Source organism: Triturus cristatus, chromosome 8, assembly GCF_964204655.1.
Source record: "Triturus cristatus chromosome 8, aTriCri1.1, whole genome shotgun sequence".
Lineage (NCBI taxonomy): Eukaryota > Metazoa > Chordata > Amphibia > Caudata > Salamandridae > Triturus > Triturus cristatus.
The window spans coordinates 206143097-206168297 of NC_140591.1; the positions used below are offsets into that span (position 1 = coordinate 206143097).

At 43.7% G+C, this 25201-nt stretch overlaps 1 protein-coding gene across 5 annotated transcripts in view; it reads left to right on the forward strand.

Annotated features, from left to right (window-relative positions):
- The window catches only part of PATL2 (PAT1 homolog 2), a 443602-nt gene extending 419876 nt beyond the window's left edge, over nucleotides 1–23726 (forward strand). For all 5 annotated transcript variants that reach the window (XM_085621371.1, XM_085621372.1, XM_085621370.1 and 2 more), the window contains one exon: nucleotides 22903–23726. In XM_085621371.1, the coding sequence (XP_085477497.1) occupies nucleotides 22903–22942 (40 nt within the window). In that variant the 3' untranslated portion in view covers nucleotides 22943–23726. The remainder of the gene's footprint in view (nucleotides 1–22902) is intronic.
- Nucleotides 23727–25201: the final 1475 nt, after the last annotated feature.

The following is a 25201-nucleotide window of genomic DNA, read 5'->3' on the forward strand; positions in this document are numbered from 1 at the left end:
GGCAGTCACCAGCAGGTAATAATAATTGAGACCTAGTTTCCATCGGAAAAGCGTTATTTGTTTTGCTAATAACTTTGTCGTTGTCTGACAAATATTTATGGAATTTTCAAAACTAGTACACCAGTCAGTTCAGCTGCTGTCTGGAAAGTTGGGGGGTGATTCCTCAAGTGGGGCCCAAACGAGAGAGGTTCCCAAAACTCGTTTTACCCATGTAATTCCCCATAGGGAGTTTGAACATGACTGCAGTGGGCCAGGTCCAGGGGGGAACAAAATGGGGATGGGTGCTAGCCCTGGGGACTACATCCCCCAGGGCTAGCTCCCGCTATGTCCCAGAGTGCCTAAACCCTGGGATATAGTGGTTTCCCTGCCTGCACTGGTGCGTGTAGAAAAAACGGTTTGCTCTCGCTTGGCTGGAGCAATTTCAAAGCTCCCACCAAATGACGGCAAACACAGTAATTTCCCAGCGGGCGGGAGCACGGAAAATGCTCCCGCCCACAGGAGGCAGCATTTTTAACTGATTCCTTCGGGCTCCAGCATGCTGGCTGGGGCTGCAGCAGTATTGTGGCTCCCAACAATGATGTGGTGGGTGCCCTGGGTGGGCTCCCAAGGCACCCACCCTTTATGGGCTGAGGAATGGGGCCCCTGGGGCTTAAGGCCCCTCCCCCTTTTCAATTGGCCCTGCCACAGGGGATGAAAAAAAGTTACATGGACGTTATAGTTGGGAAATAGAATTAAAAAAATAAAACTTAGAAATTCACTGAAAAACAAATGTTACAGGGACATTTAGTTCAGATTTTACACACACAAAACCATAGAAATTCAGCAGTTATACTTCTCAAGTAACTATAACTCATGCCCTAAGGTAACTAACTCACGCTATTGCCCTGCACTGCTAATTACCCCATGTTTTGTCATCTTCTATGACCTGATTGATATCACTGCAACATTTGCAGTGAAATTATTGATGAGAAATCAGTGCAGGGCGGGGGGTGAGTAATAGTTAGGGCAAGAGGTTCGATGATCGAACACTCCCAACAGGAAGCCGACATAACAGTAGGAACAAGTAGAAATATCAATGGCAGTGATGTATGAAGTAAATTAAAACTATGGGAAAAACTTGAAAATGGGTCAAACAATCTGGTGGGAACATAAAGTCCTAACAAAATACCTGGTGGTCTGGTTTTCACATTCTTGTAGCTCCAAGCTTTGAAAATCCCAATCCTGAAATGCTCCGAGAGTGAGCGGAAAGTAATTGAGGCATCCACGAGGCTAGTACGCATTCAAGTATGCGGACATTGACAGGTTCCAATAACAGATTGATGGGCTAAGTGATGAAATTGACAAAATCCTCAACCAGAACTGGTGGCTAAATGCTAAAAGGAGGCAATTGAAAGTTTAAAAAAAGCAAGAAGAAATAAAAGCACGCGAAGCCCACAAATTCCTAGGAGCTAAATTAGATGATGGTGGGCAAATATTCCCATTCGCTAAGTGATTTGATACCCTAATACGACACATCAAAACCAATAGATCTTTGCAAGAACGTGGAGCAACTGACAGATTTATGCTCGGACACTGATACTGAGGAAAGTAGGAGAAATGCAGTTCTACCAGATACAAGCTGCAGCTCAAAAGCGACACTTATTGAAGAATTTGATTTTTTAAGGCAGGACAGATGACAAACCTTGAGACCCAGAGATCCCAAGCACAAACTCAAAAGGAGGAAGGACAGGCAACGCGAGCGAGTCAGTTGAAAATTCCCCAAAAACATGGTAGATACAATAGAAAAACAAATGGAATCGCAAACCATTATATATTTATTAGAAATAACATTAACGAAAGCAGAACATCAAATATCAACTTTAGGTCTCTGATCCTGCCCAGTAAGTTGAATAAAATATTAACATACACAAATAGATATATTCAAATTCATGCGCAAACATTAAGCAAAGGATATATTATGCTGGAAAACTGCCTTGCAAACAACCTGGAGGACAAAATGCATTCAGCAATAAACCCCTGAATCGGAGGTTTACAAATAGCTGATATTGATTTGTTAAGAGAACTAACCGCATTGGAAAATGAAAGTCTGAGAATCAATGAACTGATTGCAGCAGATACAGTGAATGAAAATGAAGGTTGAAATATCTGGGGTGAGAGTGAATCATCATTTAAACAGAGTTCCAAGTTGTTGACAATGTTACCATATGATGTCATAGATGTTTTCAATGACATTTTAATCGATGGGGCCAAAAAGTTAGGCAAACGTAATAACACAATACAGTGGTAAAAAAAAAAGACTAGATCATGTGCTGATCAGGAAATTTAGGGTATAGGATAATGTTATAAAAAATTCTGCTAAAGGATTTAATATTGTTTTGTGGCTTGTCAAGGACTATAAAGAAGCTCTACTGCAACGTAAGGATCAGGATTGCTATGCAAGTGGTCAATGAGAACACTGGTCCACGTAAAACAGTAAGACGGATCTAATGGAGTGGTGCAATGATGGTCTCCTCACACGGGAAGAATACCTATTCTTGTAAATTGATCATCCGAGAATGCTGGTCGTGTATTTATCACCCAAAGTACATAAAATGCAGTTAAGTCCCCATTATAGCTGCCATTGGGGAAGTGTATGAAAATATATCCAAGTATATTGATTATTTTTTGCAGCCACATGTGCGGGACTTACCATCTTCTGTAAAAGATACAGGAGATTTGTTTGAAGATTGATATTCCCTGGGAACACAACTATGTACTAATATCTTTTGATATTGCATCACTCTACACTAGCATTAATCAAGTCGATGGAATTAGAGCAGTGGAAACTTTTTTAAAGAGCAGACATTAGCATTATATAGACATACACATATGTTATTGAAAATGGTGAAAGAATGTCTAGTGAATAACTACTTTGTTTGATAATCATCTATACCATCAAACATGGGACCATCATGGTTGCCTGCTTCTCCCCCAGTAATGCTTTTCTGCACATGGGCTGGTGGGAGGAGCAGGTACTACGGGGCAGCCATAAATAGATCTGGGAGCAGAACAGAGTAGTTTGGCTGCGATTCATGGATGATTTATTTGTAATTTGGAGGGAGACAGAGGAAAGTGCCAAACAACTCAATGAGAACAAGTAAAATCTAAAATTAACTGCTCAAGCTAGCCAGGAGAGGGGGAACTTGCTAGACCTACAGGTATTTAATGCAGATAACACAACAGCTACTAAACTATACAGAAAGCCAACTTAGCAATACGGTTCGAGGCATGTGGGCTGCTGAATTCCTATCTGTGCATAGATCGCCGCCAAGTGTTGGGTCCGGATGATTGCACATTGTTGTCCTGGAAGAGTCTTCGAAGTATCACGAGATAGGTGGCTCCTCCCCTGGACTACAGTGCGCATGGGCATCCTCTCCATCCTCAGATTGTTTTTTTCCGCCATTGGGTTCGGATGTGCTTATCTTAGCTCAAGTTCGGAAAATCTAGTTTAAGGCCAAAAGGCCTTTAGATTTCGTCGGTATTGTTCGCGTTCGGTATCGACCAGCTTATTTGTGTTCTAGTAACTTCTTCATGCTTTTCGGATACGCTTCAGTCCGAACATCGATCAACTCTCGACGATGGAATCGAGGACTCCTTTCAAAAGATGTCCTTTATGCCATGCAAAATACCCACACATCGATGTCCATCCGGTGTGCAACAAATGTCTCTCACCGGATCATGATGAGTCGAAATGTATGGCCTGCGCCCGGTTCCGCTCGAAGAAGACTCTGCGGAATCGACGGGCAGCGAGATTGGAGGCACAGCAATCGGCGCCTGACCCGGTTAACATCTTCGGCACCGAAGATGAGGAGGTCGAGAGCGTAGAAGACATAGACTCCAGCCATGCTTCCGACCGTGAATCCCGATCGGAAGACGATGATGAGGTGATCTTCGAGGACGAAGACGTCGTCGGCGAGGTAGGGGACGACGATGAGGCCCTTGGGGCCGAGGAAGATAGCTCCAACGAAGAGCTAGGCCTACCCGTCGATACGGAGGCCGAAAGACAAAGTCATCATAAGGCTCAGGTCGAGGGATCGCCTACTGGCCTTACCCAAGATCGATCACACAGTTCTTCGGCCCCGCCTCAAGGCCCGGCCTCGAACATTTCACAGGAGCCATTAATATCGAAGACTGAATTTCATTCGGTGAAACCGAAACCATCCGTCGCACTGGTTCCATCGAAAGTGAAACTGGTTGAGATCGGATCGAAGGCCTCGAAGCCCTCCACTCCTTCGACGCCGGCACGGGTCGTCGGCACCGAACACACCAAAAGGAACTTCGGTGCCGAGCTCACCAAAACAGGTTCCGGCACCGAGCCAAAGAAGGCCCTCGGTCCCCACAAGGCGCCTCAGCCTATGGCACCGAAGACTGCGGCCCAACCCACCAAGGTCAGGGTGGTCGATCCGTCCGCGTCGACATCAAAAAGTGCGGCGCCTACCAAATCATCGGCTCCAAGGAGCGTCGATACCAACCTTCGGATCGACGACCCACCCACTGGGAAAAAGTCGGATACCGCTTTGACGCCTGCCTCCAAGGTGCCTATCGGTTCCAAAGCGCCATCTGCGTTCACATTGCAACAGGTCTCAGCGTCGTTGCAACGCATCAGGGACCAGGCGAGCCTCGAACCTAAGTTGGGTCCCGAGACGCACAAGGCCGCAAAAGCACACTCTGCGCCGGCGCACATCACATTTGGACTGCCGCCGCCCAAGGCACCGAAAATGTTCGAAATTCGGACATGTGTCCATCAAAAACAGACACTATCCGCTAGCCAAATCGATATCGAGCCTTCACAGGAACACTTTATCGACGCCGAAACTGGTAGGCGGCTGCTCCGCAAGCGGAAGATCACGCCAGAGAAGGGTTTGGACTCTTACAAAATTCCTCTAAAACAAAAACTGCCTGCAGGTTCCGCACCAGTGCTTCACGAAACCTTTCAGCCCTACCTTCAGGACCCACCGTCCTTTTCTCCTACGCATTGAGGCAGACGCCGGAGAGGACTATATAGGGGATGATACCACTTATCCGGTGGACCTCGATCCTGATGATCACATGCACAACCCGGATCAGGCTTGGGGAGACCCCACCGACCAGGGTAACGCACCAGATGCTCCGGACACGCAGCTTTACAATATAAAGACATCTCCCACGGAGGATACTGCTGCCTTTAATGCCCTCATAGAACGGGCTGCTGCCAATCATGGAGTTGAACTCCATTCTGACACTGTAGAAGATTTCTTAGTGGACACCTTCGCCTCCTCTGAGAAAACCGTCAAAACTCTGCCAATGTTAAAGGGGGTTCTAAAACCTGCAAAAGACATTTTTAAAGAAACAACCAGGGCACGGGTGTTAAACCCCAGAATCGAAAAAAAATACAAGCCCGCACCCGGAGACCCGATGTACATTAAGGGTCAGTTACCATTAGACTCCATGGTTGTTTCTAATGCTCGCAAGCGTGCACATTCACAAACAACGGGTGATGCTCCTCCCCCCGACAAGGAGTCCAAAGTGCTGGAGACATCAGGCAAAAGGATTGCAGCGCAAGCAGCAAACATCTGGCGCATTGCCAACACCCAGGCACTCCTGGCCTGTTATGATAGGTCACACTATGACACACTAGAATCATTGCTACAACACTTGCCAGATGATTACAAAGAGGCAGCGGAGCTCCTTATCAGAGAGGGCCAACTCCTTACAAATGCGTCCATCAAATGCGCACTAGATGTGGCCGACACTGCAGCGAGGGCGATCAACACTAGCGTAATGTTGAGGAGGCACGCATGGTTGCGAATTTCAGGCTTCAAACCTGAAATTCAGAACAATATCCTCAATCAACCTGTCAACCCAGACTTTTTATTTGGCCCCGAGGTTGACACTACCCTCGAAAAAATTAAAAAAGACACAAACTGCAAAATCAATGGGGGCTCTGCAGTCGCAGCAGTTTCGGAGTGGCTCCTTTCGTCGCCCCGGGCATAGAGGAGCAGCTAGAGGTCAGGGGTCCCAGCAGCAATACAATAAAGGGGGTACACAAAGTACCTATGATAAAAACAATAGAGGTGGATATCGTGGATCCAGCACCAAAGGCAGAGGACGTGGGTACGGCAACACCAGGTCCTCCCCCAAAAACAAACCGTGACGCCTTCTCCCTGCCCCCCGACCACGTAACACCTGTCGGGGGGAGACTCCAACAGTTCCCGTCAGTCTGGAAGTCCATCACCACAGACAGGTGGGTCAGGGATATTATCTAGTACGGTTACTGTCTAGAATTAACGTCCACTCCACCCAACATACCACCAAGGCACCGTCCTATGTCCGTAGAGCACTTGGCATTATTGCAGCAGGAAGTACTAAGTATGCTGCAAAAAGGTGCAATAGAAATCGTGCCCGTACACCAACAGGGGACAGGGGTGTACTCCATGTACTTCTTAATCCCAAAAAAGGACGGATCTCTCAGACCTATACTATACCTCAGACCCCTCAACCATTACATTCTGTCAGAGCATTTTCATATGCTCACCCTCCAGCAAGTTCTACCGTTACTCAGTCAGGGAGACTTCCTAGCCACACTGGATTTGAAAGATGCGTATTTCCACATACCCATACACCCATCGCACAGAAAATATCTCCGGTTCACTATTCAAGATCAACATTATCAGTTCAAAGTTCTCCCCTTCGGAGTGACAACGGCACCCAGGGTCTTTACCAAGTGCCTAGCGACGGTGGCTGCACATTTACGGAGACAGCACATTCACGTCTTCCCGTATCTGGACGACTGGCTTGTTCAAGCAAAGTCAGCCCAGCAATGTGCCCGCCACATGTCCCACACCATTCACCTTCTTCACAGTCTAGGATTCTCACTAAATTATCCAAAATCACATCTTCAACCCGCACATGTACGCCAGTACCTGGGCGCGACCATAAACACTCTGACAGCCACAGCTCAGCCAAATTTAGTGAGGATCAACAGCATGCAAATGCTGATCACAAAGTTCAAACCTCAACACTCCCTTCCAGCACGAGTGTTCATGCAGTTGATAGGCATGATGGCCTCCTGCATCTTCATAGTCCCGCACGCGAGACTACATATGCGCCTGCTTCAGGAGTGCTTGGCACATCAATGGAATCAGGCTCAAGGACAATTAACAAACCTAATGTTGGTGAGCGGTCGGGCATACAACTCTGCATTGGTGGAATCCACAAAACCTTTGCAAGGGCCGACCGTTCCAAGAGCCTGTTCCGCAAATAAAACTGACGGCGGACACATCTCTCCTGGGATGGGGAGCTCATGTACTCAAATACACAGTGCAGGGACTATGGACGACACAGCAAAAGAAGATGCACATCAACCTTCTGGAACTGATGGCAATCTTCCTAGCCATGAAGGCATTCAAAGTACACTTGTGCAACAAAGTCGTGTTGATCCGGACGGACAACATGACTGCCATGTACTACATACAGAAGCAGGGAGGAACACACACTCCACAGTGGTCTCATCTGGCTCAGAGCATGTGGAAGTGGGCCATTCAGAGGAACATGTTCCTCATGGCAGAACACCTCCCAGGCAAGGACAACCAGATGGCGGATCTGCTCAGCAGACACAGCCACCAAATGCACGAGTGGGAGCTACATCCATCAGTACTCCAACCGTACTTCCAGCAGTGGGGTCATCCAGAGATGGACCTTTTCGCCACAAGGGAAAACGCAAAATGCCCAAACTTTGCCGCCAGGTTCCCGCACCCACAGTCGCAAGGCAATGCGATATGGATGAACTGGTCAGGCAGATTTGCGTACGCTTTTCCCCCAGCGCCATTAATACCGCTAGTGGCACGCAAACTGCGACAACACTCACTGACACTCATCCTGGTTGCTCCAACATGGGCACGCCAACCATGGTACACCACCTTTCTGGAACTCTCCGTGGTGCCGCATCAGAGGCTGTGGATCACACCCGCACTTTTAACGCAGAACCATGGCGAAATTCAGCACCCAGATCCGCAACAGCTGAACCTGGCAATCTGGCTCCTGAAGTCTTACAGTTTGGCTACCTAAACCTGCCACCAGACTGTATGAATATCATCAAGGAGGCCAGAAGACCCACAACCAGAGCTTGCTATGCGGCTAAATGGAAAAGGTTTGTCATTTACTGCAACAACAATGACATTAACCCGCTGGATGCATCCATTCAAAACATCATCTGTTACCTCTTACACTTATACCGATGCAATCTGGCATACAGCTCCATACGTATACAGCTAACCGCGATAGCAGCCTATCTTCAGAACAGGCAACACCTCTCCTTATTCAGAGTGCCTGCCATCAAAGCCTTCTTAGAGGGACTCAAACGAGTGATTCCTCCAAGACACCCACCGGCACCAGTGTGGAACCTCAATGTGGTCCTCACCAGATTAATGGGTCCACCTTTTGAACCTCTCCATTCATGTGAGATTCAATTCCTCACCTGGAAAGTAGCTTTCTTAGTGGCAATCACTTCGTTGAGAAGAGTTAGTGAACTCCAGGCACTAACCATTCAAGAGCCATTCATACAGGTTCACGCAAACAGGGTTGTACTACGTACCAACCCCAAATTCATGCCTAAAGTGATATCGCAGTTCCACATGAATCAGACTATTGAACTGCCTGTTTTCTTTCCAAATCCACAAAATGTCGCAGAGAGAATGCTCCATACACTAGATGTAAAGAGGGCCCTCATGTACTATATAGACAGAACAAAGGATTTTAGGAAAACAAAACAACTTTTCGTTGCTTTTTCTCCACAGCACAAGGGCAACGCCATTTCCAAAGCAGGGATAGCCAGGTGGATAGTTAAATGTATTCAAATTTGCTATCAAAAAGCGAAACGCACATTAACAATTCCCCCAAGAGCCCACTCAACACGAAAGTTAGGGGCATCCATGGCTTTCCTGGGAAACATTCCTTTAGAGGAAATATGTAGAGCCGCCACATGGTCCACTATACATACATTTACCAAACACTACTGTGTAGATGTACACTCAAAACAGCAGGCAGCTGTAGGACAGGCTGTTCTCAATACTCTTTTTCAGACTGCTGCAGCTGGCACGGGCAGCCGCCGCTAATGGAGGGACTGCTATATAATCTATGCACAAATATGAATTCAGCAGCCCACATGCCTCGAACCGAATATGCTACTTACCAGTATGCATCTGTTCTTGACATGTAGGGCTGCTGACATTCATATCGCCCACCTTCCTCCCCGGCGCCTGTAGCGGCTGCAGCACTCAGAATTACTGTATAGCATGGTCATCACTTACTGTATCTACTCCATCACTGCCACAATGGCGAAAAACAATCTGAGGATGGAGAGGATGCCCATGCGCACTGTAGTCCAGGGGAGGAGCCACCTATCTCGTGATACTTCGAAGACTCTTCCAGGACAACAATGTGCAATCATCCGGACCCAACACTAGGCGGCGATCTATGCACAGATATGAATGTCGGCAGCCCTACATGCCAAGAACAGATGCATACGGTTAAGTAGCATATTCGTTACTACACGCCACTAGTTTCCATTCAAGACATCTGATTTGCGAGTATCCCATATGAAGAAATGGTACCGACGAAGCGCAGCTGTAATTTAACAACTGATGCAGAAGCTTGTCAGGGAGAAATGACGTGCAGATTTAAATGCGCTTAATAAATTTAATTTAACATAACATAACATAGTGAGTCCCCTGGGAGAATCACAAGAAAAAGCTAATACATTAACAAGAGAAACCATTCTTTTTAACCCCAAAAACAAAAAGAAACGAGATGGGTATGGTGAGACCATTAATCACTTACAGCAACCTAGGCCAGGAAATGAGAATGTTAATGAGGAAGAATTGGCACATCATTCAATCTGATCCAGTAATGGAAACACTGGTGCCCCAAAATCCCCAAATCGCATACTGTATTGAGAGAGAATCTGGTCAAAACTAGGGGGGGGTGTAAAACAAATGAGGCAATTGGAGACTATGCTTGTATATATGTACATATAGAATCTAGATTCCAAGGTGCCAAATGGATTAAATAGTGAAGAGGATCTGCACCTTTTTAAAATAAATTGGGCATTATTGCACACTGTATCCGGTTTATATTTTATTTCTGACTTGGAAATAGTTAATCCTGTGATAATTCTGTGAATATTGATTATCTCAAAACCACCTGCTCCCTGTACATTTGAGCTGATATACCAACAAGGTAACATGGAAGCAAATAACAGCCCACCATGGGCTCAGTTGTGGTAGATATATTTACTATATCAAATATTACAGTACACACACACGTAAAAAAATGTTAATAATGATATGAATTAAAGTAGGTGGTAGAATCAATTTATGGTATACCTATGTATCCTTTCTGAATTGGATGAATTATGGAAGAAATTACATTATTCCTGGTGTGATGAAATAACACAGTATGATTAAATGAATGTGAATTTTTTTTAAAGGTAAAAATATGAATCAAATGAATGAATTCTGCTTTGTAGATGATCATAGATAATTTATTTAATTTATAATGTGTGTACATCAGAAAACTTAAAAAAAGTGAATGAATTTTATAATTTGAAAAAGACTGATTTTGCTTTCCATGCAATGTTGGGGTACATATTGAACAAAATGGCGCTATGGCATTAATCTGATCAAGGCCACGTGCAGCGGCCAAAACGAGTTATAGCAGACATGTAAATTGAATCAAATTTTATGAGCATTTGAGTCAGTCAATCCAGTGGAGGAAAAAATGTTGACTGGATTGTGGCATGATAGATATAGATATATCTATCTATATACCTATACCGATATATATCGATATATCACTCAGTAGTGCAGAGAGAACAGTAATTTAACATTTACGAAACGCTTACTGGAGCATATCATCAGTGATGTCCTCATTGTTCTAATATGAGAGGTCCTAAGCAGTGCATTGCAGGGTTGTAAGTTATAGTTAGCCCAGGTAACTATAACTGCGGAAGTTATGTGGTTTTGTACGAGTGAAATCTGAGCTGAACTATAACGTCCCTATAACTTTTTTTTTTTTTTTCCTTTCAGTGAATTTTGAAGGTTTATTTGAATTCAGTTTTCTAACCGTAACCTTTGAGTGTGTGGATGTGAGTGGCTTTATAGGTCGGTGGGTGAGTGGGTTTACGAGTGCCTCCATGCGCGTGCGATTTCATGGTTGTCTGAATGAGTGTGTCTGAGTGGGACTGGGTGTGAATGCTTGGGAGTGGGTGTTTAAGTGTCTGTGTGGGTGTCTTCGTAGAGGTGTGAGTGACAGTGCCACAATGGAACCACACATGCCCCTTTATCCAACAAGAGTCCAGAGTTTCGCACAAAATATCAAGTGGAGTACTTTCTTCTGGGTAATTAGTAACTGCTACCTTGCTGGGTAAATGTCCAGTGTGTATGCTACACTACAGTTGTGTAATGAAACACAAGGAAATGTCTCCAGTGACCTTGTGTGCATTTCAGCAATGTAATTGTTCCTTCTGCATCTTTAATCAGATATCTGTGATACAGGCACTCTGAGACCCACTCACACACCCACACAACCAGTCACTCACAGACCAACACATGCATTCTTACACCCACTTATGGAACCACACAGGCACTCTGACTCACTCAGATATTCATGCAGGCACTGACAGACCTATCGCATGCCCACACAGGTACTTCCAGACCCATGAAACCACACAGGCACTCACACACCCACTCACATCCTCCGGAGACCAGCCGCAATAGTGTGGTGGAGTTGTGTGGCCCCCTCATCAGGCTGAATTTGTCCCTGGGAACCTTATCACCCAGGGCCCGGACACATTTCAATGGGAGAAGGTGGCCAAATGTCTCACCGTCACCCCCCCCCCCCCCCCCGACTTCCCCCCCCCCCCCCCCCCCCCACCCTGGACCGATTTTGGTCCCCAGGAGTCCATCTCTCGCAGCCTGGCCTTGAAATGCTGGGTGCCCTGGAGCCCACCGAGGGCATCCAGTCAGCACTGTTGGGGACCGCAGGGAGAGACTGAATGCCCCAGCGGTCCCTGCCAGCTCTCTACCTTCAGTAGGACCGGCATTGCTCTCACACACAGGGATCTGCTAAACATCTAGCTCCTGGTGTGTGAGAGCAATGTTCTTATCTGTTTCCCTGCCTGCTTGACAGTGGGCAGAGAATGGACAAAAACTCTGCTCCCAGGAAGTGGGAGCTATTTGACAGCTCCTGCTTGCTGAGAGTGGAGTTAGTCTTTGCTGTGACTTGGCGGGAGCTGTCGCAGCTCCCTCCAATTCAGAGCAAACTGCCATGTCTTGCAGCTGGGCCCCCTGGGACCTAGCAGGAGCCGGTGTGAGGGGTGGGGTGGGGGGAGTCCGTGCAACCGCCAGTTTTTTTACTTTATTGCCCCTGGGACGTGGTGGTCCCCGGGGCTTCTAGTAAGCCCAGGAGGGGCGGTCTGTGCAACCCCACCTCTGTTAATAAAAGGAAAGCCCCAGGGAGGTTGTGAACCCCAGGGTTTCTAGGAAGCCTAGTAAGGGGGGGTCCATGAAGCCTCCCTCCATTATTTAAAATAAAGCTCTGGGTAGGTGGTGGTCCCTGGTGCTCAATGAGCCTCAGGAGGGGGGGCACCGTGCTCCCCTCCTTTTAAAAAAATGTTTTCACTCTATTAATACAGTGCCCCTGGTACTGGTCCCACCTTGGGGCCCTTGCTATTTTGGCCTGGCGGAGTCCCTCTGCGACCCTAGGACCAAGGTGGGGGGTAGTTTAAGGTATTCCTACCCTGCCCCCTTTTCTTTTTTTTTTCTTTTTTTTGGTGGGGACTCGGCTGAAGCAGATGGCTGTCTACACTTCCTGGTTGAAGCATTGGCAGCCAATCTGAGCTCTGCAGAGCACTGCACGAGCTTGTCATTTGCAAATAATTCTAGGTCGTAGATTTACAAATTTGGATTTCCTTTAGTATCTCACAAACTCCTGAATTGATTTACTAAATTTGGTGTAATTCTGTCCAGTGGTTCGGGCTGCAGGCATGTCTATAGAATCTATGGAAATTAATGATTGACCGCCCCTTTTCCAGGCTCCCCATTGATGGATCGCCCTGAAACGTTCCAAGCACAAGACTTAACTTGACACTTTCTTTAAAAAAATTAAGATTTGTTAAACAGCACCAAAGTTAGACAAGTCAATAAATGCTTTTCCTAAGGAAACATGATCCTAACTATAACTACCCACTGCTAGTAGGAGATATATATATATATATATATATATATATCAACGAAACACTCCTCAAAACCTCCACACCGCGAAATGAGTAAACTAATCCATCGACTGCTGGTTAGAAATTTGATCTTTATTTCAACCTCTCTTGTTGACGCGTTTCGAGCATCAAGTGCTCTTGATCACACAACGAGCACCGCGTCAGCCATTATTTTAAATGCAATGTGTGTCCCACCCCTTAGCGTTTGTCATGTGACCTTCCACCATGGATATAGAAGAGTTACTTCATTAATGCATATCATTCGGACAGCTTATCAAAGGGACACAAGTATAACCCAATATTTTACCATTTCTCTTATACAGCCCAAATGCTGCAATAGGGAACTCTTGCACAGTATTGATCCCAATTTTTTTTTCATGTATAAAACCAGGTTGTATACCTTGAAATGTACATGATAGGTGAGTTTTCTCAGTTTTTTGCCAGCATAAATGCTGAGAATCACTTGTAAAGTGACACGTGCAATAAATATACATACACCCATAAATATACAATATGCATTATTATGAATTCCCTCAATAGTGCTAAAACATAATGAATAAATTATGTATAGACTAGCAATACATGTGCAAATTACAGCCTGTGCAAAATCGCAAAGAAAACGTCCCTATATTTACATTTGACCTACTTATTTGAAGATTTAAAACCTCTTCTAAAAGCCCACCTTATAGTGAAAATATTGAAAAAAGACTTTTTGATAAAAATATACATATAAAATATATACATATATTAAACTTCTTCTAATTATTTGTGATTATAAAGTGCTATTTTTGTACCCTTAAGTACTGAAATATGTTGAGTTTAAAACGCAATAAAATACCTATTTCCCCACTAAGAGTGTACACCAAGATATTTACACATTTTAAAAAAGAATCTGGATAATGGGATAGGAATTATATCAACAATGCCTGTGTCGTAGACCAATCAAACACACATTATGTATTATAGATTCAGTCTAAAATGCTGGACAATATTTCATGTGTTACAGTACGCTATGGTTTAACCTTATAGTTGGTTATCTAAGACTACAAACTAAAACCAGTTATAAAAAGTTATGCAAGTCCTCCGTTGTGTTTAAACCATTGGGGTTTTTGCCATCAAGTTATAGTATATAGCCGGTTTCCTTTCTTCTCAATAGCTTTTCTCTGTCTCATCCCCTTCTAAGTGGTGCCACTGCATCTATTACAAAATAAGTTATACATGCTAAATCACTGTTGTGAGTCGATTTAAAATGGCGAGCCACCAGGTAAGATTGATCATTGTTAACAATGGCTCTCAAGTGCTGTAAGATCCTGACGTGCACCTGTAGCTTGGTACTTCCCACATAATGCAAGCCACAGGTGCACACCAGGACATACACCGCAAACTCAGTGCGACAACTGCAGTTACCCCTGATCGCCACTAGATTTTTAGAAAAGGGAGTATCGTAATGGGTTGTATTGCTACCAAATTTACACGCTCTACAAGACGTGCATTTAAAAAACCCTTTCTTCAATTTTAGCCAGGTACTGCCATTACTAAGTTCTGGACTAGATCTCACCAGTCTGTTACGCATGGATTGTGCTCTTCTATATGTAATATTGGGAGTTTTGGTTAATTATTCTCCCAATATGCCATGTGTTAATATGATAGGCCAGTTCTTTGTGATGATAGCTTTAATTTTTCTTTCCTGTTTACTAAATGTTATTATAAGACGGGATGTCTCACAATCTGTTGTATCTTCCTTATTTGTGGGCATCAATAACGACTCCCTAGACCGTTCTTGCGTTTTGTTCAATGCTTTAGCCAGAGTTTGTTTACTGTAACCTCTGGCTTTTAAACGACTCATCATTGCTGCAGCCCCTTCATTACAGCTTTCAGCTGTGCTGCACACTCTTGAGTCTTAATAGCTCCCCGTTGGGTATGCTTTCTATTAGATGTTTGGGATGGCCACTGCTGGCATGTAAAATATTATTTCCAGCAGTGGATTTGTGAAATATTGATGTTGATAATGTGTTTTTTATTTCAATTTGAACATCTAAAAATTCAGCTTTGGTTGTACTCGCATTAGATGTAAACACCAGGTTATGATTATTGATCTTCAATGATTCCGCAAACTTATGGGCACTTAATTCATCTCCCTCCCACACACAGAAAACATCAATGAATCGATACCAATGACGCACATGAATGAAGTCAGGGGTGGCGATGAGATCACGCTCCTCCCACCAGCCAACATGAAGAAATGCAAAGCTGGGAGAGAAGCATGATCCCATCGCCACACCTCTAGTTTGTTTCCAAATCTCTTTACCAAACATGAAGAAATTGTTGTGTAAACTCCAGCTTATTAGATCATAAATCATTTGATTGTGGCTGTAATATTCACAGGATCTTCTGCCTAGAAAATGTTTAATGGCCTCCAATCCTTTATCATGGTTGATACTCGTATAGAGTGATTCAATGTCTAGTGTTATCATACACCACTTTTCCTGCCATTTTATCTGGTTTAATCTGTTCAAAAAATCCCCAGTGTCCTGAATGTAGCTTGGGAGCATTTTCACAAAGTGCTGTAAATAAAAGTCAATATATTGGGAGACGTTTTCGCTTACACTTTTGATTGCTGCAATGATCGGTCTGCCTGGTGTAGGCAGTCTCATTTTGTGAACTTTCGGTATGAAATATAGATTTGGTATGATTGGGTTTTCTCTCTCTCTCTATAGATAGATAGATGTAGATATATATATATATATATTGAGACGAAGGTTGCTCAGAGCAATGAAGACGCCACACGCGATGTTAAAATTCCACCTTTAATTGTTGGGTAGGCAGCAGCAATAACAGTCTTGGCCTTTCAGCGCTATGTTCGCCATATACTCCATACGCGTTTCGGGATAGTCCCCTTGATCACTGGCATGGCTTGTGGTGGAAAACAGCTGCGCAAAATTAACTTGCACTTGCGATTATCTTTAAATAGTCCCGCCCTCATGGGCGTGTGCAAAAGTGCATTCCTTTTTATGGAGCACCCTACAACACCACTGATACTATAAATAAACAGCACCAAAGTTAGACAAGTCAATAAATGCTTTTCCTAAGGAAACATGATCCTAACTATAACTACCAACTGCTAGTAGGAGATATTTTATATATATATTTATATATATATTTTTATATATATATATATATATCAACTCTGGGTAGTTGGTACATTTCAGGTAGAGAGTAGTTCCTTTTTATGGAGCACCCTACAACACCACTGATACTATAAATCTGCTCACCTCAATGGATGTTATTTCTAGTTTTTGAGCTTCGGATCAGTACAGTTGAGCAGATTTAGACTATTGTGGTGTTATAGGTTGCTCCATATAAAGGAACTGCTCTACAGCTAAAACTGGGGAAATGCCCAGAGTTCCCTGCTTCCTTTTAGCATACTTTATGTAGCATAATTTGTGTGACACTATAAGCCTGAAAGGGTGTTGTCAGAAATCTGGTTCCCGATCCAGAAAGTGTACCTTTTGTGATGTGGTGTAAATTTGTTCAGTAGTTCCTGAGAAATTAAGGCTCAAACTTTGTATATTTCATGCCGCATGGGAACCATGAGTAGACAGATCTCTAGATAAGACCCAATCTGCTGCCTTTTTTTTTTTTAGACCCCACCTGGCACAGGCACATTTGTTTTTTGGGGGGAGGGGAGTGGGCACCTCCTCCCTAAGTCACTGTAGGGCCCTGGGGACCGAATCCACTGGGTGGTATCAAAATTAAGTGGAAGGGTTTATGCTTCATCGCTCCTTGAGCCACTGTATGTCCCCGTGGACCCCATCCACAGGGGCAGGTGATTGTTGGGGAGGGGGCATTGAGGGACCCCCTCCCTGTGCCAATCTGCCTAGGGAAATCTCATCCTCTGGGGCCCGATATGTTGCAGTGTTCCTATAGTCCGCTTCTGGTGAGTGGGCGTACCCTGCTTGCACTTTCCCAGGCAGAGAACACAACCTTGTTTCACCTTGAGGGTAGCAGTGCAACATTCTGCTGGTCCCTCCAAGGCGGTGGCACAGTAATGAAGTCTGTTTCCACCAGCACCCATATGGTGCTGGTCATGGAGCCGCCAATGACTTAGGCATTCCCTGTGCCACGGGTGGGCCCCAGAGCAAAAACTTCATTAAAAAAATAAATCTATATATATATTTAAAAAGCTAGCTGCCACCTCAATGGTGGCTGGGGGAAGCAGACTGGTGCCATGAGGCTCCACACGCAGTCCCCAATGATTCTCGTTTTGTGGGTGGCTCGGGACACCCCCTTGAAATAAAGAATATAGATGTATATATAGTGAGCTCCTGCTGGCTCCCATAATGGGTGCTAACTGACGGGCTCTGTGGGGGCCTTGGGACTCCCCAGCGCCCCCACATTAAAAAATGTGTTGGAGTGCCCTGGCGCACCCCAATCTTTTTTTTAAGTGAATTATAAATGAGGGGCAGTAACTAATTATTTATTGTTCACTGCTCCAGAGAAGGCGTGCCCAATAATGCCCTGCAAGAGCTTTTCCTTTGCATTTTTTGGATCCTGGTGGTGGCCCTAGAAAGGGCAGGGTCACCACCAACCATCTTTTTTAAATGCTGTGGGGGGGTTGTGGCGAGTGCAGCACCCCCGCCAAAGAACATGCAAACAAATCTCCTGGATAATTAAATCCATGACCCCTAGAAAGCTTACTACATTTTTTTAAGTCCCTTCCAAACTGGAGCTCTATGCTCTTCAGCTGGCATGCTGGGTACTCTGGTGGTTGTTTTATGGTTGCATTTTGAAGTCTGGAAAGTCAGTCTAAGGCAAGTTTTTCTTTAAAATGTATTCCTTAAAAATGTAGGCCAATCACTTTGTTAAACATTTCAATGTGGGAATTTATGAAATGTACATTTGATTACAACTGTTTTTGTCAAATCACCAATAAATCTGCTTTCTGTTGATCCCTTGACAAAGTAAGTATGTTTTGTCTTAATTAAAATTACACCCTATAAGTTGTAACATACTCCGATGTGAGAGTCCATGGGGTTTTAGTACACTACGCCCAACTCAATGTGTGTATGGCCAAAAGGCAGTGCACAGTGGACGTTGAGCACACGGCCTGGACACAGTCACTAGACATCTTAGTTTTTTTTCTCTCAATTAATTTCTATGATTTTTTCTTTAACAAAGGTTAAAGGAGCATTCTAGTTAGTTCAAAATAGTATGTTGTAACTTACATTTTCACCTAACAGTCGCTGAAATTCACCAGTTGTAGTGATCTCAAGTAATTATAACTCATTCCCTTTGTGGTAAATATTTCATTACCGGTACTATTTTTTATGCGGTAAAGTCTAGTAAGAATAACTCAGTAAATATAAGAGGCAGAATCCGTGGTATTAGAGGTTCTAAAAGGCTTTATTCCTATACAAAGGAATACAATTCGAATTGCAGGCTTTCTATTCCATCACCACGAAAGTTCAGGAAGAAAGGGCATACATTATTGACAGATAAGCAGTTTTATAGAAAATGCATTACAGTGAAACAGATGCAAGAGGCGTAACAGCTGATAGTACAGATAAAAGGTGCATACGTAACTAATAGAGGCGGATATATGGGTGTAATTTAATAAACGTCATCATACATGATGTCACAAGTGGGTGGATCCATAAGAGAATCCTGCAATGTCAGCAGAAATATTTGGCAGAGATGCGCGCGCAGCCGCATGACGTGTGATTGACGTGCAACTAGAGGGTGAAGGGGACTTGACATTTAGCTCTACATGTGGAGACAGAAGTCTGGGGGTCATGTCAACCTAATCCCAAATCATATCTAATATCCTATGTTTAAAGAACTGTGTTATCCAAAAGGAAAGGTTTCTAGGATAGAATCTATTCTATACTGACTGTTAGTGCGTGTACAAGCGTCTAAGTGTCTACATGAGATGCGAGGGGATAGGAATATTCCATGGTAACGGGGCTATGAATTACTTGCATGAGGATAGCGAGGCCTGGCCCTTTGCACGGTAGCTGGAGGAATGTTTACCTAAACTACTAGACAGGAATGCATCGGATGAGGAGCGGAGTAGATAATCTTGAAGGTGAAATACAGTTTTTGGCAGGCAACAGGCTGGATCAGGCACCGTTAGCCGCGCAGGGAGTAGGACAAAGTTCAAGGATACAGATGCAGGCTCAGACTGGAGCTTTCAGAGGCAGAAGGCAGGAAAAGGCTTGATGACAGAATTCAGGGCCTACTCGCCTGAATCTGTAAAATGTGGAAAGTGAACCACATAAAGTCGGTGGCCTTTCATACTTAGGAATGGAATATCTGACCCATTCATGGCGGATCTGAAAGAGGACATGTTGACGGTGGACGCACATACATTTGCGTCTTCAAAACTGGAACTGGAAGGACCATACATGTACTTATAGCATGCACATGGAGCCGTTGGGGTCTACGATAGGGGACATAACTGATCACAAAATTCATATTTCCTCACCTTCATGCACTACTTATACATATTACTACTCATTATCAAAAATGTTGCGGAACAGGTCCCATCACTGCTACATCTGAAATGATATCATTGATGACAACACTGCACACGGTGGAAGGCGCATGTTATAGTTACTTTAGGGCAGGAGTTAGTTTCCTGAGATAACTAGCTGGTGGATTCCAGTGGTGGGGGAGTGGTAGTGCACTCCCTTGTCCCTTCACTGTGCATGGGGTGTTTGGCCAGCCGTTTCAGGCTGGCCAAACATCTAATGCGCAGTGAAGCTTTTTCCAGCCCCAGCTGCGTTGCTGGGGCTGGAGAAAGCAGGCATAGGTTCCCACTCTTTCTTGGAGAACAGTCCTAGCGATCAGGTCAATCCTGACTCTGCTTTCCTGCAGCGTCATGATTGGCGTTACAACAAACAAATGATGGACGGAATGCTGAAAATGCAGACATTCTCCCCCAGTCAAGAGATCTGGGTTAAATCCATTGTTCTTTTGCCCACTACGCCACCCCAGTTCAGACATGGCCATATGCAAATCAGTCTTAACCCTGTGCCTCATGGGAACAGTCCAGCCTGAACTGCCAAGCCATGTCTTCCCTGGACCGGAATCAAGCATCCTAGGACCGGTTTCTGGCTATCAGTCGTCATCAGCCAGGATAGCTTGACTCCAGTGGCGTAGTGAGCACGGGTCCCACATCTGGGAATACCCATCCCACTTAGGGCGAAAAGCGTTACAACAAACAAATGATGGACGGAATGCTGACAATGCAGACATTCTCCCCCAGTCAAGAGATATGGGTTAAATCCATCGTTCTTTTGCCCACTACGCCACCCCAGTTCAGACATGGCCATATGCAAATCAGTCTTGACCCTGTGCATTGGAACAGTCCAGCCCGAACTGCCAAGCCATGTCTTCCCTGGACCGGAATCAAGCATCCTAGGACCGATTTCTGGCTATCAGCCGTCATCAGCCAGGATAGCTTGGCTCCAGTGGCAGCAGTGTAGTCTGGGAGCCTGTCTCCGAAGCAGGAAGAGCTCAATGAAGCAGATGGCGAACGTGGCGGAGGTCAGGTCATTATTTTTCTCATTTTGTCCCCCGACCCACAACGGCTCCCTCCTCCAGCCCGAACCTCCATTTTGGCATGGGATGGGCCGCGAGTGCTTTAGACCAAAATATATTTTGAGTTTATCATGATTTTGTTTCCCTGTTTATTGGTGCGGGTTCTGCAGTTCCCTCAACAATAAAGGTTTACAAAAACCATAACAAAACAAGCATTGACTAAGCCAAAAGGCTTGCAGCCAACGCCTGGCCTAAAGCCTTTGGCAGGGCTTGATTTATTGGACTTGGTATGAAACACTGAGGTTCATTATAAAGTATTCTAACCATTGTTCAGATGTTAGATCGCTTTCTTGTTTTCAAGGTCCTGTATTTTATCAGTCCTTTATTAAACTTAGTTTAGGCTACAAGTGTCCCTCAGTCAATCAGTGATAGCTTGCATGGTTCTTAATCTCAGGGGAATGAGAACGTGAAACTGCATCACTTTTAAATGGAGGGATTACACCATCACTCCAACAGAATGGCGTAATGCAAGATGTCCAGAAGTTTCAGCCCAACTCTGAGCACAATGAGAAGACTGGGATTCGGACAACCTGCAGATTCGCCTTAGTTCAGAAAGCGGTTTCTTTTCTTTTTAGGACTGCTGCACCTTGTAGCAAGTAACTGTTCTCCTAATTACAATTCTACAAAAACTGGTTAGGAAAAAAACGAGTTAGATTCATAGGAAATAATGGGACGTTTGGTGACAGATATATTAACCCACTAAAACATCTAGTAAGTTAACTCATGAAGAACTGAAAAAAGGAAAGCAGATTGATGCTTCATAGTATAGCAATCCTTAAAGAAAACAAAACATCCAACTTGAGTACTGTATTTGCAACAGTTGCACCTTTTAACAAAAAAATATATAATTATAATGTATAATCCTTTTATATTTCCAGTATACCCGACAGTGCTTTACAGATTTGAGGGATAGACTGTCCTCTCTAATTCAGTTTAGTTCCTTTCATTTGCTTTTAATGACACCACAAAATTAATTACATTTGTAATTATCTGTTGCATTGGTCTGTAGTGTTGTCTTGATGAGCATGTATGCCCATCTCCTGTGTGCACAAGTGGTGTTTTAGTGTTCGCTCTAATAGTGTCACCTGTTGCCTCTGTCTATACTTGTTTACCCTCTATTTAACCTAGATAAACTGACCTAAATGTTGATGGCAAAATAGGTTCATCATGTGTGAATGTTGAAGGGAAAGCTGTGCTATTTGCATACTCTTATGAAGTATCTAGAGGAAGATTGTTGCTTCCTTCTTGAATATTATTTTTGTACTGTTACACAGTTTGATTTCATAATATATGATGCTTACAAGTTCTTTCTTTCCCTTTCAGTGATATAGACTTCACTTCATACTAACATATTCAGTCTTTTTTTTTGCTGCACATACTTCTCACAACCCTAGTTTAATTTTGAATCCCTACTCTTCGATATTTAGACTTGTTGCTCCCCTTCCTAATTGTTTCTCCTACATTCTTTTGATGTAGTCCCTGTCCACAAAAGGCTTGGCTTATTCTCTTGCATACATTTAAATCCTTCAAATCTTATATTGACTTGGCGGCCTTTCACACTCGTCCACTGCTTTCTTTGTTATATTGTTTTAAACCCATGTGCCAGAGGTCATCCATTGTATGATGATTTTATAAGGGAACTGGTTTGCTTTCTTCCCCCTTTTCTAAATTTACATTTTTGTATTCCTTTACATTGTCATATAAAAGCATGTGTAGCTGAATCTGTATAGTTATTACTTTTCTGTTTTCATAAAGCTTTCTAGCACCCTTGGGCTATTTTCTTTTATATAGAACCGTACTTTTTCTAAACAATTCATGGCACGTTAATGGGCTTTTCCTGCCACCTTAATTTTACCCATTTCTACCCTTTCAAAAAAAAAAAAAACAATTGTTTTTAACACTGACTTTGATTATTTTAGATCTAATGTATGTTAGCAAGTTGATGCATCAAAGGGGCATTCTACCCTGATATCATTAACTATTTTAATTGATGATTAAATGTTATCTTGCAGATGCCCTCGGCTGCCTGCATACCCGGCTGTTCCATCCTAACATCACAGATCCATTCAAAAGCAGAAGGGAGCGATCCAGCTGCGTAGTTCTGCCCACCCCATGCCTTGTGGGAGTGCAGTATATTTTTTCCATATCGGAATTGAATACTTAATCCTGTTTTAAAGGAAATTTTGGTTAAATTAATTACCAAAAGCGAGGTCATCGTCTCTATGGCATGCTTTGTTGAAACATGTTCAGTCAAAAATGTGTAAAGCATTAGGTTTTGACAAATTGTAAAACCCTAAAATGTGAGACTCTTAAAAGAATAATTTTTTCTTTCTTTTTTCTTTCTTTTCTTTTTGTTTTCTTCCCACTAATCATTGAGTGGAATTATGTATGGCACCAATTGCCGAGGAGCAAATTACAGCAAGTGATATTAGATGGAAATTATTGGTATTTTTATGGTGAACTCATTTCAGTGTCCATCATAGCCTAAAATGTACTTCCTTCACTTACTTGAACTGTAAACTATGTATATTTAACAGTGTTCTGGTGCTGCTTTGGGATTGGTGCATAACATTCTAAACATGGTCATGTTTTGGTAAAATGAATATTTAATCCTGTTTTAAAGGAAATTTTGGTTAAATGGAATTACTGTAAATTAGATCTTTGATCTTATTTTCATGTTATTGAAAAGGCATGTAAAATTAGAACTGCTTAAGATTCAGTTCGAACATGTGTTAAAGCACTAATACTTATCTTGAAAAACTAGGAATAGTTTTTCCACTGAACATCTGTGATGTTCTGTACAGCACTAGCAGAATAAAAACCTACAAAAATTGGCAATATTGTTTCTCTTTGCATTAACTTACTAAGCAATAGAGGGGGCTACTTTATTTGGCAAGGCGTTCACATGAATAATGGAAAAAGAGCAAGCTAAAAATTTAAGTAAACTTTTGCAATTAGAAATGAGATAGAAAGACCCCTCTTTAATTAGTAGTGGTTGGCATGTAGCAGCACAGGGGTTCCTGATGTTGGTGACCGCATGCATGAATCATGTTAACTTTAGAGTAAGATCATGCACAATGGAGTAAAGGGCAGTAGAGCAGGTCTGCAAGAATGGGTCATATGCACGGATATTGTAGAAACTGACTTGAAGAAAGGTGATAAACAAGACTACCGGACCAGCTTTGACAATAGAGGTGCACTAATCCTGTTCCCAGCGACCAAGGTGACCATGGAGGTGTGGGAAAGGGCAACATGGAAGATCGGATGTGCCTGGAAAATCACGAGGGCATCACCACTTTGGAAGGGGACACTGCTAAGTGAGATTGGCAAATTACAGGGCTTTGGGGCATGGGATTTGATTGGAATCTCCACTATTGGGCATATCCTGGGCAATGGGGAGTTTAAATCCCTGACAACTTTTTGTTCAGAGTATAGCTTGCATAAGTCTCAGTTTTTTAAATATGTGCAACTAAGACATGCTTGGATCGCCGAGGGCCTAACTGCACTAAGATCCTGGAATACGCCCCATTAGAGGGAATACTGCTACAAGAGGAAATCAGTAAGGAGGCCATTTCTCTCACTTATCGAACATTGAATAACAATATGCCTGACAATGTATGTAACCTTAGGGACCACTGGGTGAGAGATGTGGGTCAACTGGAAGACATTGATTGGGAGGCAGAACTCATGCATCCCAGGGAAGTCACTATCGAGTTTCGGTTGAGTCTAATCCAATACATAATTCTACACAGGGTGTACTATGACAGGGTTAAACTACACACAATGGGTCGAGCAGAATAGTCTACATGCCTGCGGTGCAATGATAGAGGGGATTTCAAGCACACATTATGCAGTTGCCCCCTTATCCATGGGTTCTGAAACGCGATCCTGGTTGAATGCTGTAAGGTCCTGGAGGTTGTGCTTACACCTAGACCCACATATGTCCTATTTGGTATCCCAAGCGATATTTATCTTCCAAGACCCCACTTTCTCTTCAGTGCTGTGGCTAGTGGTTGCAAACCGGCATGTGCCGTGGTGGTGACAGAAGTTCAGACAATTCAAGAATGGAAAAAAGTGCGGACCATTACATGGTACCAGAGAAGGTAACATATGCCAGTAGGGGCTTCACCCGAAAGTTCCATAAAATATGGGGCCGGTGGATCAATTATTATGGGCTTGATCTTGTAAAAGATGGTCGGAACGTTATACCAGACCCCTGAGCAAATGAGAATGAGTGGCCAGTTCAAAAGACTGTGGCAATAGAGGGGCGGGTGGGAGAATATGCCGGTCTGCATTGTAAGTCTGACGCCC